At 36.0% G+C, this 19,276-nt stretch overlaps 1 protein-coding gene across 1 annotated transcript; it reads right to left on the bottom strand.

Annotated features, from left to right (window-relative positions):
• Window positions 1-435: 435 nt before the first annotated feature.
• LOC110466720 lies at window positions 436-13,768 on the bottom strand. Its single transcript, XM_021523431.1, has 7 exons — window positions 13,681-13,768; window positions 13,380-13,488; window positions 9,606-9,676; window positions 5,739-5,934; window positions 5,153-5,230; window positions 3,753-3,818; window positions 436-2,054 (listed from the first exon to the last, which is right to left on the bottom strand). Exons 2-7 carry the CDS (start codon window positions 13,473-13,475, stop codon window positions 1,674-1,676), a joined length of 888 nt encoding a protein of 295 aa, XP_021379106.1. The 5' UTR covers window positions 13,476-13,488; window positions 13,681-13,768; the 3' UTR covers window positions 436-1,673.
• Between the last annotated feature and the right edge of the window lie 5,508 nt (window positions 13,769-19,276).

A 19,276-nucleotide genomic window follows, 5' to 3' on the forward strand; every position in this document is an offset into this window, starting at 1 on the left:
GTTAAGTATATATGAAAAGCGAATTTGGTTATGAAATTAAGAATATTTGTTTGCACTGCCCACTGTCATAGTCATGTCGAATAGTCAACCCGAAAGAGGTCATTTATGATTAATTTGAAACATTATCAAAAGGTTTCATAGAACCCTTTTTTACACATGTTTTTATTCCTGGTCCTTTAGCACCACCGTTTAGTTCTTAACAGTAAATACTGTATAACATGAAATGTTCGTGGCTAGTTTCCTTCGTGGCTTGAAGCCATTTAGATCGTTTCGTGGTACAAGCTTTCGTGGATTTCCCATATAAGCAAAGAGTAGTCAATTATATCAATTAAATAAATTGTGTTTATTTTCGTGGTTCTGTCACCTCCTCGAAAACCACGAATGTTTATATACAACGAATATTTCAAAACGGGAAAAAAATGAAACAGATGCAAATCACATTTCGGCAATAATTGTTTTATTATACAGAATATTTCATTGCAAAAAAAAGTCGAAGAACTTGAATTTAATTGTTACACCAATGAGAACGTCAATATGCTAGTGTGTGTGAGAACGGGGCACGTTCGGCGCCTGGACGGTATGACATTTGTTGAAATAAATGTGTACTTGTACCATTATTGCTGTCGGATGATTGGTCGACCGGAACGTGCCCGCTCTTGGTAAAAATTCGGAGGAAGTATGGGGATTAGTTCGACACCGTTGGAATCAACATAATTATGATGTCATAAAGCATGCACCTGCCCTAATTGATATTTCAATAAGTTTTTATATCACAGCAATACGAAAGTCAATTCAGGTTTCAATGTATACCATCATTTGAAGCTGTCATGTCAGTGTTTTACACGTATGACTCGTGGTAGTTGATTACTCGTCACTCACCATCACTCGTTGAAGAACCACTATATGTCAAACCATTTTTTGTTTTAGACAACATTCTTTGCATGAAACACTGCTGTATAGTTTCTGTATGTTAAATTACCATAATTGTAGTTGGGACATTACACTCAAAAAAAAAAAAAGGAAGATAAAGTACAGTTTCTGTATTGTATCTGCATATATCGTGTCTGTATAATCGATTTCATCCGAACCCTCGCGTTTCAACTGCAATTACATTGCGCTTCAAACTGCAACTGCTTTTTTTAAATTAGCATCCTTCAAAATTTCGATGTCCATTTCTTGTATGATTATTTTGACAGAGCAAATTGAAGGCTTCCTAGTGCGGGTAGTGTTTACTTTGAGCCGTCTAATTTACTAGCGTTTATTTAAAATGTCCCTAGAAAATTTGTCTGTTAGGCTATGTCCTGAACTTCGTTTAACCCGAGTAAATATTGTTATAGAATTACATTTAAAATGTTAAAAACATGTTTCATTTACATGTAAAATGTACTTAACTTCATCTGTATCAGACAAACTTGTAACAAGTTCAGCTTCCATTGAACTCGCGATCCTATCGGTTGCCATCGGACTAAAGACCAACACCCGCAGACGGCTTTTGTTTGCTAAAACCTTATATACTGATGTTTCAAATCATTAAAACAACGCGAATGCACTCTCATGACAAATTCGCAAACTGTTTTATCGGCGAAAAGCAACAGCTGCAGATTTCGGCGATCGATAAAGAAGTGATACCTGACTGTACAAGCTGATCATGGTACATATAGTATTATTTTTGATTACTTGTTAATTATTGCTTTTGTAATGGGTGTCTGCTCTCTAGGTTCATCCTGAAGAAGACCTTTGATCACATTTTTCATTTCCATTTTACCGTTTTCGTGTTTGATCATAGTAATAGCAGGATCGATAACTCGATCATTGATATGGAACTCTCCACGTACACCTGCAGGATATCGATAATGAGATTTTGAAATTTCCCAACAGAATACCAAGGGAGGTGTTTCCATCAGCATCAGCCATACAAGCTTAATACACGCGTCTACGAAATTTCTCAGTTGGTCATGTTTTCCATCTTTGTCAACCATCGATTGGTCTAGTAAGGGCAATTTGGCAGAGTAAGGTTTGCATATCTTTTCCGGCCAAACTTCGTCGAAAAATCTCTGAAAAAAAAGAGGTTCTGGAACCATGTTATTCTACTGTGAACGGAAAATGCTTTTTTTACAATCGAATGTTAGTGCAGCAAATAATTGACTTAACTCTGTGCATTGCATATACGCATTTGAAAAACAGAACCATTCGGCATCATTTTATTATAAACCGACAATGGTCACACAACGCAAACAATATATTTTAGAAAAGTTGTACAGAAATATATTCAATACTTCACGAACACAAAAAAGAAGAGATTTCCATTCGGTTTGCGTAGAATAAGACAATTTAAAAGACACACATGCAGGCTTGTATTGGTACATATAAATGATAATCAATCTGACACAACACCTGGTATCTGAACTACGACATGAACTGTGTAAAACATACATATTCTTATTTCAATACCTGCATTAGATTTATTATAGCAACTTACCAATGAAAATATCAAGGTATAGAAGTAGCATGACTATAAATTTACCAGCGACACTTTTTTGAAATAATCATTTTATTCATTTTCTCCAAAGCTATATTTCGTCTTATACATGTACACACATTGCGAATTATAGTTGTTAATAATTTGAATATTCAAATCCAAATAATTTATATATGTAATTAGTGGACCAACTCTAACCTATTCACTGCCGATACTTATGTTGCTGTATAGGAATTGTAAAGTAAAAGATGAATACTTTGCCAAAGAAAGTTACTCTAAGTGAGAAAAAACCCTCATTTCAGTTTACTTTAAAGGAGAAAAAAAACAAGTCTAGAGCATAGCTCTAAACACGTCCTGTTCTTGATTTTTAAAAAAAAATTAAACTCTTTTCATTTTGCAACACTATTGCAATTAATCACTGTTTTTTTGCCAAATGGTAGCGGCTCTCATAAGAGTTTAAATTTAGGAGGATATCGGAGAATCCATAGAAAACACACGTGATAGGGCAGATGACTTCATACCATTTCACGGCGGATCGGGGAATCGAATCCTGACCATGTTTGTAAAAGGCAATATCCAAATATACGCCAAGGTTCTTGACAGGCATGGTGATGGGAAGCTTAAATTAAGTCTAGACCATATCGGATTTATAGATTATCACACTGTTTCTTCAGGGCTTAACATGAGAAATTATTTTTGCATCGACAGCACGTGGATAAAATTGAGAAGCTACCTCGCGTCCACCCCCGGCCTCTCGCATAGCTGTCAAACCTCCTTTATTAGGAGGGAGAATCTCTCAATTCGACCAAAATTTACCTTTCTCCCTCGAGACTTCCCTATTTAAGTCTAAACTCACAAACTTAAACTCTACATCCTGTGGTCAAATTATCTCCTAGTTACTGCAGTGTGTGTTTAATGACCATAACAGGCGTGTCGGAATCAAATGAATGCTTTTTGGAGTTATTTTGATACATAAAAAAAATGTGGGAATAAACTGAGTAAAGCAGTTTCAGTCGTGTTTCGCGCACTTTCTACCTCATCGGTAATGTGGAACGAGGGAGATTTCGTATACGTTCCCAAATGGCTTTATCTATTCCCAAGTTGTTATCAAGTTGTTCTTAACTTCTTGAGTTTTCTCACATTGGCAGCCCGTGCTAATGAAGGTTTATCATGCTACCGGTAGGTGGTAATAAGTTGTATAAAGATGATAAACATATTTACCAAGATCCTGTAAGACTGATGACAAAATGCTAATACGTTGATTCCAATTTACCTGAAGTAACGCCTTTTCGATATCGTATCCAAGTGTTCGTTGAAGGTTGAGGATGTTACCCTTTTCCTGTAACAAAAAAACACCTAGAGTTGTTATCTAGGGGGATGACAAGTATACCCCCGCATACACGTACATTGCATAATGACAGCGGCAATGTCATTCTCTGTATTTTGGTTTAATTTTTTCATCCCATAGCATTTTGATTTTCTGGGTTGGGCTACCTGAACAATCAATTTTATATCTCTCTCGTCAAGAGCACATTTTCCCGCCATTTCCTCGCTTAAGAAAGAGGAAGTGTGATCACAACTATGCTTCAGTTTCTAGGCCTATTTCAGACGCCGAGAAGACTGTTCTCGTGATATTATAATAAAATGATATGGAAACGGACAGAAATTTCCGGAATCGGCAGGAATAAGACAAAATAATACAGTAAATAGACAAAATTGTAAGGAGTACTTGTTATGTTAAAATCATAAGGATTAGGCCAACAGAGAAGGGGAGGCACCTCTGCATAGTATTGCCACTTCACAAAAAGTTTCCAAGCAATTTATTGAAAAATGAGCACATGCATAGCCGGACAATTCCTTGTAATTTTTGACGTAAAGAGAACTTTTTCTAACTCTGTCAGAAAGGTCTGAAACACAATATTATTTCAGGGGCACAACTACATATAGTACTGTTACTACTCAAAACATTTCAAAGAAATGTATTGAAAATAGAGCGAATGCATAGCAAGACAATGGTTTGTCAATTTATTTACAATAAGGGGCATGAGTCTCTTACAAAGTTCCCAATTGCAAAATTACTTCAGAGGGCACAACTTAATATGGTACTGTCATTACACAAAGTTTCAAAGAAATCTATTAAAGAATGAGGAAATGCATAGCCGGACAAAGTTTTGTCAGTTTATTTATGTAAAAGGACATAACCCTCTTAAAAATATCCTAAACACAAAATTGTTTCAGAGGGAAAAAATACATATGGTATTGTCACTACGCAAAAATAAAAACAGACAGACAGACAAGCTGATTCCAAGAGGGTAAACGAACCGTGATATTGATAGTATGTCCCTAGTAAATTTAGGATAAGTATTCTCACAGGATTAATTTGTAGGTTCAACGCTGTGTTTGTAGTTTTAGACAATGCGCAAGTGACTAAACGGCTACATTAGTTATTCTATTTAATTTTGGATTTGAATTCTGTAATATGTTTTATTTGTCTCATTATTTATTTTTGCATTTAATTCAAGTCTTCACAAAAATATTTAATGTATAAATTATGCCCCTTATGCTAGGAAAAGTTTGAAACCAAAAGCAGTATAATATAAACATATAAGGTTGTCAGCATTCAAGATTGTCATTGAATCGTATTCATGTTCGTCATCATATCATGGTACCTACTTGTTCATCAACATGTAGAAGGGCTGCGATCTTTTCAGTTTGTTCCCGTTGTTCTTTTCTGACAAAGTCAAACACAGCCTGGAATATAAACTCGATGTTGAAGATCTCCATAACACCGCAGAAAAATGAAATAGTTATTTTCCCGACGAAACTATAGCTTTGATAAATCATTTTTTTAAAGAAAACCTCACCTTGCTAGACGTTCATAAAAAATAATGGAGATGAAATAATTGGTATAATCAACAACTGTATTCATTGCTGAAACCATTGAAGCTAACTGGACAACGGAAGTGTACGAGCCCAAATGTGCTACAGTTGTATCAACACGGAAGTTAAGAGGAGGTTACTGTACATGTATATAGGAAAAGTGGCAGTGCAGCGGGACAGGGATCATTTAGGTAAACAATTGTTTTAGTTTTACTGTCAAGATAACAAACTTATGCAACGAGTGATAATTGAACATCAAGCCTAGAAATACCAGTCTAATCTAATCTAAATACATACAAATCTTACGAAGCATTTCAAATAAAGGAATGATCATATGGCTTACCAATGTAGCATGTTATATGTTAGTGAAAACAATTACTTTGACAATTTCCGGAAATAGATTGGATGTATTTCTTCTTAATACACCGTTTTCGTCTTTCTCCACATATGGATTGTTGCTGACAACACTACTACGAGCGAGACTGAGATTGCGAGCTGATTGTTGTATAGGCGTGGAACCTGCGCTGGAATCAGTTGTCTTTTTTTCTTTTTCCACTCCACGAAGGAGCTTTAACCTATTAATAAAGCAAAAATAAACTAGAAATTGTTGGCTTACAATTTGACGGGCTTTTCACTGTAAGGATTGATTTGGCCTCATACATGTAGCTAAACATCCAAGCAGCTAACATATGAAATATCAAGACTCTAGACCTTAAACAACCCAAGACAAGCTTGTCGAAGTTTATTACCCAAAAAACTGCATTTGAATTTTGACCCCTACCGAAAACCGGAAGTTGGTCTTTGATGGTCATTCTTGTGCATACACTTGGTAGCACTCAGTCTCAGCCAATCAAATGGCAGGGCGGCTATATTGGGTATTTTGATTAACATGAACTGTAACAACACTTATTTAACACCTCATCAGGATCAATTGTAAAAAGTAAGGAGTCAATTGGTGCAATTGTTCTTGAAAAGAAGTCGAAAATGTCCCAGCCAATCAGATGCCAGGGTGGCCATCTTGGATTTTTTTGATCGGTACCGAATGTAACAACACTTGTTCATACAGATCTATTGTAATACGTCAGGGGTATTAAGTTACAGTCATTCCTGAGAAGAAGTCAATAATATCTCAGTCAATCAGATGTCAGGGCGGCCATTTTGGATTTTTGAATTGGTATGAAATGTAACAACACTTGTTTGGAACCTCATAAAGATTTATCGTTATATAATAGGGGTCTTAAGTTGCAGACATTCATGAGAAGAAGTCAATAATATCTCAGTCAATCAGATATCAGGGCGGCCATTTTGAATTTTGAATTGGTATGAAATGTAACAACACTTGTTTGGGATCTCTTCGGGAGCAAATGTACCAAGTAAGGAGTCAATTGGCGCGATCGTTCTTGAGAAGAAGTGGAAAATGTCCCAGCCAATCAGATGCCATAAGTTTTTAAACGTTTGCCTTTAGTGACCTTGACAGTCGATCTTACATCTTACATATCAATTATCAAGACTTAAGACATTGTGGAACTTAAGAAAAAAGATTGTTTTCAAAACTGTTACCAAATATTGTGCTTTTCAACTTTGACCCCTACCGAAAACCGAAAGTTGATATTATTTGCTAAAGCAATATGACAGAAAAAGTTTGCCCTTGCATATCCTATATCATATCGAATAATCAACTTTCTGCTTGATATCGTTAGCGAAATATATTGGTATAGGCTATAATCCAATCGGAGCCCGTGGCGGCCATCTTGAAATTCTAGTCGCTCCAAAAATTAACAACACTTCGTGAGGGCCCCCAGAGGAATACATGTATCAATTGTGGTTAATATTGCAATGGCAGAATTGGAGAGGAAGATCGTTGAAGTTTGTAAATATATTGTCGGCTTTTCAAAAAGATCAAAGGTAATTACGAACACGTCACATGAAGTTAACGGGAAATGTTTCAGAAAAATATATCAAATTGATCGGATGGCCATATTCTATCGATTACTAAAAGAATTTTAAAAAAATGTTTCAGTCAATAAAAAAATAAAAAAAATAAAAAAATAGGTGACCTTTGACCCAATGGCGAGGATTTAAACTTGACCTTTTTCCTGATTACATGGCATGGGTCAAATTTAGCTCCGACCACATTCTATCAGTATATTATAACAAAAACACAGTACAATTTATATTTAAGGAGATATAGCTGTTTTAAAAAAGGTTTAAAAAATCACTTTATAGATCATGGCGGCCATATCGATTTTTTTTATGAAGTTGAAAATACTTCAATGGCATCTTCAGACCATGACCTACAACATTTCAAATATCAAACATATACCTGCTGTCATTAAGGAGAAAAAGGTTGTGAAAGATTTGTGTAGAATAACAATAATTATAAAAAACATAACAAAAACAATAGGTCTTTTCACAAAAAGTGAAAAGCCCTAACTAAAGGTTACGAAATGTATTCTTACAAATATTAAGAATTATTAAAGGGGTTCGATTTCCATAGATCTCTTACATTTAGAGATATTTCTATTTTGGAGTCAATTGCGAAAAGCGATCTCTTACAACTAAATATTTAGACACAAGTGTCCAAGAAACATAAAGCTGTCGCGTTCCCTTTGCAAATTCAAACCTTTGCAAATTCAAACCTTTGCAAATTCAAACCTTTGCAAATTCAAACCTTTGCAAACATGTCGTTGACGGAACAATCAAGAAAATATTCCTCCGTGAAACTGAAGTAATTACAGTATATATACAAATATATCTATTGTTCACTGTATTGTTCAGTGTATAGATATTTCAGATCAAGGTATGTCCAAGGTTGTACCTCAAATGATAACGTTATAGTACAGTATTTTCTGACAAAGGATATAACATTGGTTAAGAATATTATATTAAAGGAATAGCTAGCTATTTTTGGTCAGATTATGAGGTGACAAATTCAGTTGAGCAAAGACGTCTATGATCACCTCAAACCAGACCAAAAATAGGCAGTTATTCCTTATATTTGCAGTCTCACCAGTGGAGATAAAGTGCATTTCTAAAATATATAAACGTGTGATCGGTTCTTTGCACATAAGACTAGTTATTAATACCAAATTTAAGGACCTCGTACAATTTGTACAAATGCATCGTTTTAAGGAAAGGGGTTTTTAATTTTTAGCCACAAAAAAGCCGCAGTCGAAAAACATATCGGCAAAATGTACGCGGATAACCGGAAACACAGAATAATAGTTTTTATTTGAAAATTTCAATTTATGTTTGTATTAATGTTTCTTGTTGTTCTGACTTTTAGATGTACCTTCGTGAATCTTGGATTTTTTGTATCATAAAGCCCCTCACTGCGAGTTTTACATTCACTAACAGTAACTTATTTTGCCGGTTTTTTAACGCGATGGATCACTATTAAATACTATTTCGTTAATTTCTTTGCATGTTTAGCACATATATTTGCTCAGTTTTCCACTCGTATGTCGCTTCTTCCATCGTTTCCCCGATAAATAGACATGCAAACGTCATGTTGCGTTCATTATGAGATCATTTGCTAATGGCACTGCACTTGTGGATAACCGTACCTAAAAAGTATTTAAAATTTGTGCACTTTTAGGCGCACTTTTTTAGCATGTTTTAGACTTCTGATAATAATACAGTAACAAAGGTAACAAGTATCCACGAAATTTTGTACTTAAACAAATATGATAATTCTATGATTCAAGTAACATTCTTCCAAAAAGATACCAGACAAAACGCCATGGTCACTAACGCGATCCAAACAACCGAATCAGATTTGCTCGACTCCGCGGGTTTTAAGCCCTAAAGTGACAGCCCATTTCCTAATAAGTCTTTCGTGCCAATTTTAGTAAGTCCTTTAATTTGGTATTATCCTAAAGGTTTAAGTAAATGTCACGAATCATTACTACCCTAGTAAAGTAGTTCAGGACGGTACATTTAACTCGTAATAGGTAATATAAATGTAAATCTTACTGAAATAAACAGTGTTGAAAGTTAAACAACGCGTCCAAATGCCTTCAACAATGTCGTTCCAAGAACACTGATATTTACACCTATCAGCAATTGTGAAAGAAGTAGTTAAATGAGAACATTTAAAAATACTTTCGCGCACCTTTCCACTCTATATTGATTAGTCTGCATCATAACCGCCTGTTAATTGTATCAGGATACCGAGTTTAATAAATAAATTGATAAATTATAAATAAATATATTAATTACTAAAAGTTCTCTTATTGTTATTTACCTAGCTTGTAAGGCCGCCACTTCATCTTTTTCATGGTCACGTATTCCCTCTAGCTGCTTGAATGTTTCTTCCTAAAGACAAAATAAACAAAGTAACTATACATCAACATCATAAAATCAACAAAGTAACCAATGTAACACAGGAAATAAATAACTCACATAGAACTACGTTTTGTGGGATTTTAGACGACCCAATATTGACATGTTGATAAGAATTTAAACGACTCAGTGTTAACATTGTGGAAACAATGTGATAAGAGTATAAACGATTCAGTGTTAACATTGTGAAAGAGAATAAACGACTCAGTGTTAACATTGTGGAAAGAGCATGAACGACTCAGTGTTAACATTGTGATAAAGGTATAAACGACTCAGTGTTAAGATTGTGGAAAGAGTATAAATGACTCAATGTTAACATTGTGGAAAGAGCATGGACGACTCAGTGTTAACATTGTGGACCGAGTATAAACGACTCAGTGCTAACAATGTGGAAAGAGTATAAACGGCTCAGTGTTAACATTGTGGAAACAATCTGATAAGAGTATAAACGATTCAGTGTTAACATTGTGATAAAGGTATAAACGACTCAGTGTTAACATTGGGGAAAGAGTATGAACGACTCAATGTTAACATTGTGGAAAGAGTATAAACGACTCAGTGTTAACATTGAGGAAAGAGTATAAACGACTCAGTGTTAACCTTGTGGAAAGAGTATGAACGACTCACTGTTAACATTGTGATAAAAGTATAAACGACTCAGTTTTAACTTTGTGGAAAGAGTATAAACGACTCAGTGTTAACATTGAGGAAGATGTATAAGCGACTCAGTGTTAACCTTGTGGAAAGAGTATGAACGACTCAGTGTTAACATTGTGGAAAGAGTATAAACGACTCAGTGTTAACAATGTGATAAGAGTATAAACGACTCAGTGTGAACATTGTGGAAAGAGTATAAACGACTCAGTGTTAACATTGTGGAAAGAGTATAAACGACTCAGTGTGAACATTGTGGAAAGAGTATAAACGACTCAGTGTTAACATTGTGGAAAGAGTATAAACGACTCAGTGTTAACATTGTGGAAAGAGTATAAACGACTCAGTGTTAACATTGTGGAAAGAGTATAAACGACTCAGTGTTAACATTGTGGAAAGAGTATAAACGACTCAGTGTTAACATTGTGGAAAGAGTATAAACGACTCAGTGTTAACATTGTGGAAAGAGTATAAACGACTCAGTGTTAACATTGTGGAAAGAGTATAAACGACTCAGTGTTAACATTGTGGAAAGAGTATAAACGACTCAGTGTTAACATTGTGGAAAGAGTATAAACGACTCAGTGTTAACATTGTGGAAAGAGTATAAACGACTCAGTGTTAACATTGTGGAAAGAGTATAAACGACTCAGTGTTAACATTGTGGAAAGAGTATAAACGACTCAGTGTTAACATTGTGGAAAGAGTATAAACGACTCAGTGTTAACATTGTGGAAAGAGTATAAACGACTCAGTGTTAACATTGTGGAAAGAGTATAAACGACTCAGTGTTAACATTGTGGAAAGAGTATAAACGACTCAGTGATAACCTAGTGGAAAGAGTATAAACGACTCAGTGTTAACATTGTGGAAAGAGTATAAACGACTCAGTGATAACCTAGTGGAAAGAGTATAAACGACTCAGTGTTAACCTTGTGGAAAGAGTATAAACGACTCAGTGTTAACATTGTGGAAATAGTATAAACGACTCAGTGTTAACAGTGTGGAAAGAGTATAAACGACTCAGTGTTAACATTGTGGAAAGAGCATGAACGACTCAGTGTTAACATTGTGGAAAGAGTATAAACGACTCGGTGTTAACAATGTGATAAGGGTATAAACGACTCAGTGTTAACATTGTGGAAAGAGTATAAACGATTCAGTGTTAACATTGTGATAAGAGTATAAACGACTCAGTGTGAAGATTGTGGAAAGAGTATAAACGACTCAGTGTTAACAATGTGATAAGAGTATAAACGACTCAGTGTTAACATTGTGATAAGAGTATAAACGACACAATGTTAACCTTGTGGAAAGAGTATAAACGACTCAGTGTTAACATTGTGGAAAGAGCATGAACGACTCAGTGTTAACATTGCGGAAAGAGTATAAACGCCTCAGTGTTAACATTGTGGAAACAATGTGATAAGAGTATAAACAACTCAGTGTGAAAATTGCGGTAAGAGTATAAACGACTCAGTGTTAACATTGTGGAAAGAGTATAAACAACTCAGTGTGAAGATTGCGGAAAGAGTATAAACGACTCAGTGTTAACATTGTGGAAAGAGTATAAACGACTCAGTGTTAACAATGTGATAAGAATATAAACGACTCAGTGTTAACATTGTGATAAGAGCATAAACGACACAGTGTTAACATTGTGATAAGAGTATAAACGACTCAGTGTTAATATTGTGGAAAGAGTATAAACGACTTAGTGTTAACCTTGTGGAAAGGGTATAAACGACTCAATTGTAACATTGTGATAAGAGTATAAACGACTCAGTGTTAACAATGTGATAAGAATATAAACGACTCAGTGTTAACATTGTGATAAGAGTATAAACGACACAGTGTTAACATTGTGATAAGAGTATAAACGACTCAGTGTTAATATTGTGGAAAGAGTATAAACGACTTAGTGTTAACCTTGTGGAAAGGGTATAAACGACTCAATTTTAACATTGTGATAAGAGTATAAACGACTCAGTGTTAAGATTGTGGAAAGAGTATAAACGACTCAGTGTTAACATTGTGGAAAGAGTATAAACGACTCAGTGTTAACCTTGTGGAAAGAGTATAAACGACTCAGTGTTATCATTGTGGAAAGAGTATAAATGACTCAATGTTAACATTGTGGTAAGAGTATAAACGACTCAGTGTTAACCTTGTGGAAAGAGTATGAACGACTCAGTGTTAACATTGTGGAAAGAGTATAAACGACTTGGTGTACACATTGTGATAAGAGTATCAACGACTCAGTGTTAACATTGTGATAAAGGTATAAACGACTCAGTGTTAACATTGTGATAAGAGTATAAACGACTCAGTGTTAACAATGTGAAAAAGTTTACAAAAAGACAACCATGTTACCAAAGTCAACATCATAACACGAAGTACAAAATACTCAATGCCATACATGGTATTTATGCAAACACATGATAGTAATGAAAGGTATAAATAACTCACCGTCATTAGCGTAAGGTTGTATACGCGACTCAAAACCCACAATAGTATATAGGGCCTCCATCACATAAATTCTACAAGTTAACGAGTTAAGTGCTGTTGCTGTTCATGGTGTTACGTCCTAGTAGTAACAAGGGTAGCGAGTACTCAAAGTCAATAATGTAACACAAAGTATCATAATTAAGAGTCTTGCTGTATATGTCTACATCTCTTTGTTTCTAAATGTCTGTGACACGTGTAGTGCGGCCATTAAGATTAGGCATTCTATTCATACCAGGACCCGAATTCATGAAACCGTTCTCATGCTCAAACTCAGATTCTGTGCTCAAGCCCTATTTCTTGTTCCAGTGATAAAATGAATGAAAAAATAACATTTTGACTGTAATTTGGAAGAATCTTGGAGAGACGTGTGTTATTATTTTGTTAAATGTTTACACTGGACTTTATTAGCGTGTGACAGGATTTAAGAGAGCTACAAGAAAGCTGGTTTGAGCACAGAATCCATGCTTGAGCATGATAACGGTTTCAAGAATGTACCTGATGTACATGTACTTACTTTTTTCTTCTCCAAAACTTCCAATACTTCTATGATGTCCTCATTAGAGGGTGATTTGCCAAGCCAATGATCAAACTCCCTATCCAACGCATCCATAACGCATTCAACGCTGAAAGTATAAAATGAACAAGGTACACCTCGATATACAGAAAAGGCGAAAACTCCACAAAGATAAAAAATAAATATCACTTCCTTGTACGATAAGATTTATTTTCCTCAATTCAATGTTATATCAAGGTAACCGTGATCAAAGAACGTTTTGAACGAAAAGATATAGATAAATATTCCTGTTGTCAAGTACCTCTTACTGAGAGGCGTGTGGAAAGAGATATGTACACACAGTTGTTGACAAACGCACAAGGAAGTACACCAAACTGAAGACTCTTTGTTTGTTCCCGATACACTGGCATGATTAAATCTAGCTTCCCAAACAATATCAGAACTACGCAGGAGAAATCAACCCGAATATCAATAAATTTTGTACTGGGCTTTCTCAACTGATAAGCACCATACCATAAAACTCCTTGTAAAAACAATCCGAGATATTTCGGCCATGTTACCTATTCATCAAAGCTAGGAAATAGGTCATAGATGGAAAGCTGAAATGTGCTGCCATTATATGAAAATAATGCATTTTTACCTATAGTTGTAGATGTAGATTGATGTTCAGATGATATGTGACAAGTTACAACGTAGCACAGGGACACGACACAAACAAATGGTGGTAGTGTTACTTTCACTTTTAGGAAATTACGAATCTACCACACAACATTCCTTTTCCTGAGATGACAGGAGTTCGGCAGTAAAGCAGACCTCGATCCATATATTTGACTAGTTGAAGATGTAAACATCTCTTCAGGTCTATTGCAAGCACAGGGACATGACAAAACAGATAGGTCATGTATATATAATCGTACTATAAAGATAGATATATAACATACCCTACGTAAAGTCTATATCTTATGTATCCAGTCCCTGTGTTTGTGAAGAGCTTAACGGAGATATGGTATAACTGTTATCTATATGATTGCATAACGCAATATAACATGGTGTGCCTGAAGTTAATTGTATACATCATGTATATCTGATGTTGCCAACAATATTTCAAATAAATCCAAAATACTACCTGACGTCTTCAGTTTAGACCAAAAATCAAAAATGTCCGACAGATTCTATATAAAAGGACATCAATCGAACAATAACAGTACATATAAACTCCAAGCTTGACTTACCGGTAGCACCTGTGGAATGTCTACTTTCGGTTTGAACAGGAAGTAAAGCGTCGGGTTTTGTAAGAGTTATCCCCCTTCCATCGTAAGCAACCAGCATGTACGCCCTTATAATAGGGGCAACCTTAAAGTAAAAAATATAACTTTATAAAGCATTCTACATCATCACAGTTTAAAAATGTAAACTCTAGTTAACTTAAAACAATTATGGACAGAGTCATTTCAACTTATATGACTTACTCTTGTTGGTGGAAGCACGCAAGGGTATTTTATATATGAAACTCCTTTCTTGCTTTTAATATATTGCATGCATTATATTTGAACATGCCTTAATCAATATTTCCTCTTCTTTCGTGTAGCATATAACTCGATATTTACTTACCGTCACAGGTTCGCTGGTGACTGTATGACGTCATATACTGACCACAGCAGTAATTTAATTCTTAGTTCTAGCGCCACAGCTCTTTCCTAATAATTTACTTTTCGTAGGTTTCATTTTTGTCCATGCTTCATTAGATCAAGTACACTGTCCTGTATTTTCGTTTCTTTCACCCGGATACCTATTCCGTCTTTTCGTATAACAGAGTTATCTGCTCTTGTGAGCAGGTATTAATTGTTACGTCATTTGTTTGTGAGAGTAACGTCATAAATTTTTGAAAACACGAAGTAATTTTCTCACACAAACTAATGACGTAACAATCAATACCTGCTCACAAGACCAGATAACTCTGCAATACGAAAAGACGGAATATGAACCATGCTCCCCTTTTAACGTTTGTATGTGCATTCTCATATTTACAAAGTGTGAATTCCACATGCTTTGTTGTCCTGGTAAGTCTCCATGAATAGGTTTCGGTACTTGAGACTGTCATGGACCAGCTCAACAAACGGCACTGCAGACCATTTTCAGCCTCCATTTATCGAGATCACTGCACGCCTGATGTTGTCAATGATTATTATTTGCTATTCTTGGTGACCCAGGTTCACTCGACAACAAATGACAATTAGAGCTGCACACGTACATGTACACCTGCATGGTGTTTGACTGTAAAGTCCAATGTTGAAGAAAGAAGCTGGAACTACAAGCCATCTATACAAGTAGCTATAAATAGATCAACCTAGCTCTCCAACCGTTATCGGATCCTCATCTAACATCAAAAGTCGTACTAGTCTAGAGTAGGAAGTGATTTCCAACTTTTCTACACCTACAACGTAGCATCACCGGTGAGGCCTAGAAGGACGGGACAGCTGCATGATGCAGTGCACTTCATTTCTCCCATACCGTATTTATTACACAATTTTAAAGGTACAGTTCCATGTGTACAGCTTTTAGAGAAGTGGTGCCTTCTAGCTCCGAGGACTTTGTTGAGCTTCCCGAACCCCTCGATGGGTCTGTCCGTATTAGAGTACTACGTATATATCGAAGTTGATGATATCCACAAAAAACAGTACATTTTACATTTTCTACATTTTAACATTAATGATCCATGGAGTCACTTCCGCAGATACTTGAATGGGTGATTCGCAGAAAATGGGATTTCCCATCCTTCGACCTTGAAACAAGAACAGCTTCATCATTTTATTCTTCCTCACATTCATGCACTTTGTCTTCTTTCCCTCAAACTTGGGCAGCATATCTGGCTTCAATGAGCTTATAATTGATCTATGTTAATCTTTAATGAACACGTATCGTGCATTTAAGATAGAAAAGGTGCCCATAAGCCTGTTTGCAGGCTCCTCGATGTCCGCATTATCTCCTTTTTGAATGATACGTCACAGCTTTGACCAGCATTTTGTGTTAATAGATGACTTTGAAATTGGTGTTACATTGTAAGGAGTTTGGCTAGTTAGGAAGTTAGGTAAATATGTATACGGTAATACTAAATATTCTACTCTATACTACACATCATATATATATATGTGTGTGTAATGTACGTGATCTTGTAAACGGATGAGAGCCGTAAATCGCAACGTGTTAAACGAATTGAAATTCGACTAAGAAAGGGATTAAAAATTCAATCAAGGAATTTGAACCATATAGAGATGTAAAACTTCAATAATACTGTTAAAATAACGTTTAAACTACCAGGCGCGGATTTAGGGGGGGGGCACACCCGGCCCCGGCCCCGGCCCCACCTTTTGGCGGCGGACTGACTTCTTCCGGGCCGGCCCATAATGGTCTGATCGGCCGGGAATGGAAACATATTAACATTTTTAAATGCATCAAATAATGCACGGAGCTTGTATAAAAAAAATCTGGGGCCACGCCCCACACATCCCATACGGCATCCTAGCAAATATTGTGGGTGTACCCGTTATCTGATATTTTTACTATATTTTCTTTATTAAAACAATATTTGTTGGCATCGCTACGCTCGTCTACTTTGTATCTTGACCCTAAAGTGTTTTTTTTTTTATTTTACCACCTCCGCAAAACCCCAAGTTGCAACTTGCAACGCTCGGCGGAAATATACTAGCATAAGTTGCATAATTATATTATTGACCGCTCGTTATAGATGATCTGAAAATTAATACTTTTTATTGTAACCTTCCTAACCGCCCGGGCGATATTAATCATATCATTATACAAGAACGATAAAGGTTTTTTTCGGCTGACAATATTATGTATAATCGACTAAACATATCCATTCAATTATTTTGGTATTATATATATTGTTGGAACTGTTTAACTATCTTGTATGTACAACATAATATCTCATTGTGGTACTTATAGCTTACCATCGTGTACGTACAAGAAAGTATCTTCACACAGCATACTATTGTGTACGTAGTAATAAGTTGTACGTACCAGAATGAGATGATATGCTGTACTTACAAGAATGATAATTTTAAATTAAATTTAAAGGTGACGCGTATGTGCCTTCTAAGTTGTAACATTTTAACCAGATAGCTTAGCAAATGTACCACCGTTGGTAATATGCACGCCCTTACATGAGTTAATCAGCGTGGACATTTCAGATATATCATTGTCTACACTAGTGAGTTAGTCAACAATTATAAAACGCGAGACTATATCAGGGGCGGGTCCAGGTGAGGGCGTAATGGGCGTACGCCCCATTTTCAAAAAAAAAAGATTTTTTTTATCGTAATCTGCTAATATTGTATTAAATATGGCAATTTATCATATTCATTAATTAAAGACATACTCTGATAAAAAAATGTCAAACCATGACACTTCAACTATAAAATATACATGCTCCAAGTCAGGAACCGTTACATTAGTGCATTTCACAATTATTTTATGGTTTTTAGCAAAAAGAAGGTCCAAAACTTTTTTCGCCTCGCTCCGCTCGGCGACAGATTTTATTCTGCGCCCCCTCTTTCAAATATCATAGAAAACGCCCCTGTATATAGCTAGTGACCTTGGGTATCGCACTGATTTGAACTTACCGTTTGTTTACCAACTTAGTGATGCCATGAGTAACTCATTAATTAAACAGCAACGATGTTATGGTGATATTTGTTCTTTTGTACGACAAACGTACAATGTCTGAAGACTAGATTTATATTTTGACGGTGGACCTCTCGTATCCCCCTTGCGGGCGGGACGCCAAATTAGGTAATAATGAACAAGTCCCCTGTGGATTCATACATTTGTCATCACCAGGTTGCCCCTATAATAATACCATCTGACTTCTAAAACACGCTGTTGATAGAGAATTTGAACCGAAACTTAAATTTTCTTTCCAGTACACAAAAAAAGTATTTGGGCCATACTTAAAATATGTTTTTTTCTTCTTGTTAGTTAAATATAAAAACAATCCTAAGAACACGGGAAATCGCTTCTGAGACGTTCTAGAAATCACATTTTTTGGGGGGGGGGATCCCCCAAAACTCCCTTACGGGGAGAGGTGTGTACCCTCCCCCTCCTCGCGCTATGCGCTCGGGCTGCACACCGTTGACTATTGAGAAAAACATTTCGGCCCCCCCTTTTAGGAAATCCTGGATCCGCCCCTGACTACTGTATGTACTACATGTGAATGCTTCTTTTTAAGTAGTATAATTTGTGTTGGGGGGGGGAGGGGGGGGGGGGGGGGCGGTCACTACGATATGTCCTCGAATTGAAACAAGGCAGTGTAAAATTCTGGTAACGCACAATAAAGAAATTCTAAATATACAATAATCCTGAACCCACACGTCCAAAACTGATAAAGGAACGTAACACATACTGGAAGCTGTATAGAGTAAATATATGTTTGTATGTACTAAATATAAGTCCCTCCTTCAAAGGACAACGTTCAATTATGAGGTGATAACACAGACCTCCCTGACCCATACACCCCGACCCCTATCCCCAATCAACCAACCTCTATCCCAGCACGGGAACGCTTGTTCGGAGTGACGGGAGGCCTGCTTTTCATGCATCAATTGATGGTGTATACGACGGGGACAACTCTAACAATGTTCTGTGGTCCACTGGGCGTGGCGGTCACGCATCAATGAACTACTTAGTACAGAGATGTATGCCACTGCGCTAACGGGCACCTAAAAAAGAGTAACCGTACATTATCAGCTATTATCTTTCTTCCTTCAAATCATCTGAAAGTCATAAAATTTTGTTGAGACTATAAATGCCATATTTACTATCTATTGGCAAATAGAAAATACTAAATACTTCGATATTTGACAATGTCATTTATACTGGAT

Source organism: Mizuhopecten yessoensis, unplaced genomic scaffold (assembly GCF_002113885.1).
Source record: "Mizuhopecten yessoensis strain PY_sf001 unplaced genomic scaffold, ASM211388v2 scaffold11143, whole genome shotgun sequence".
NCBI lineage: Eukaryota > Metazoa > Mollusca > Bivalvia > Pectinida > Pectinidae > Mizuhopecten > Mizuhopecten yessoensis.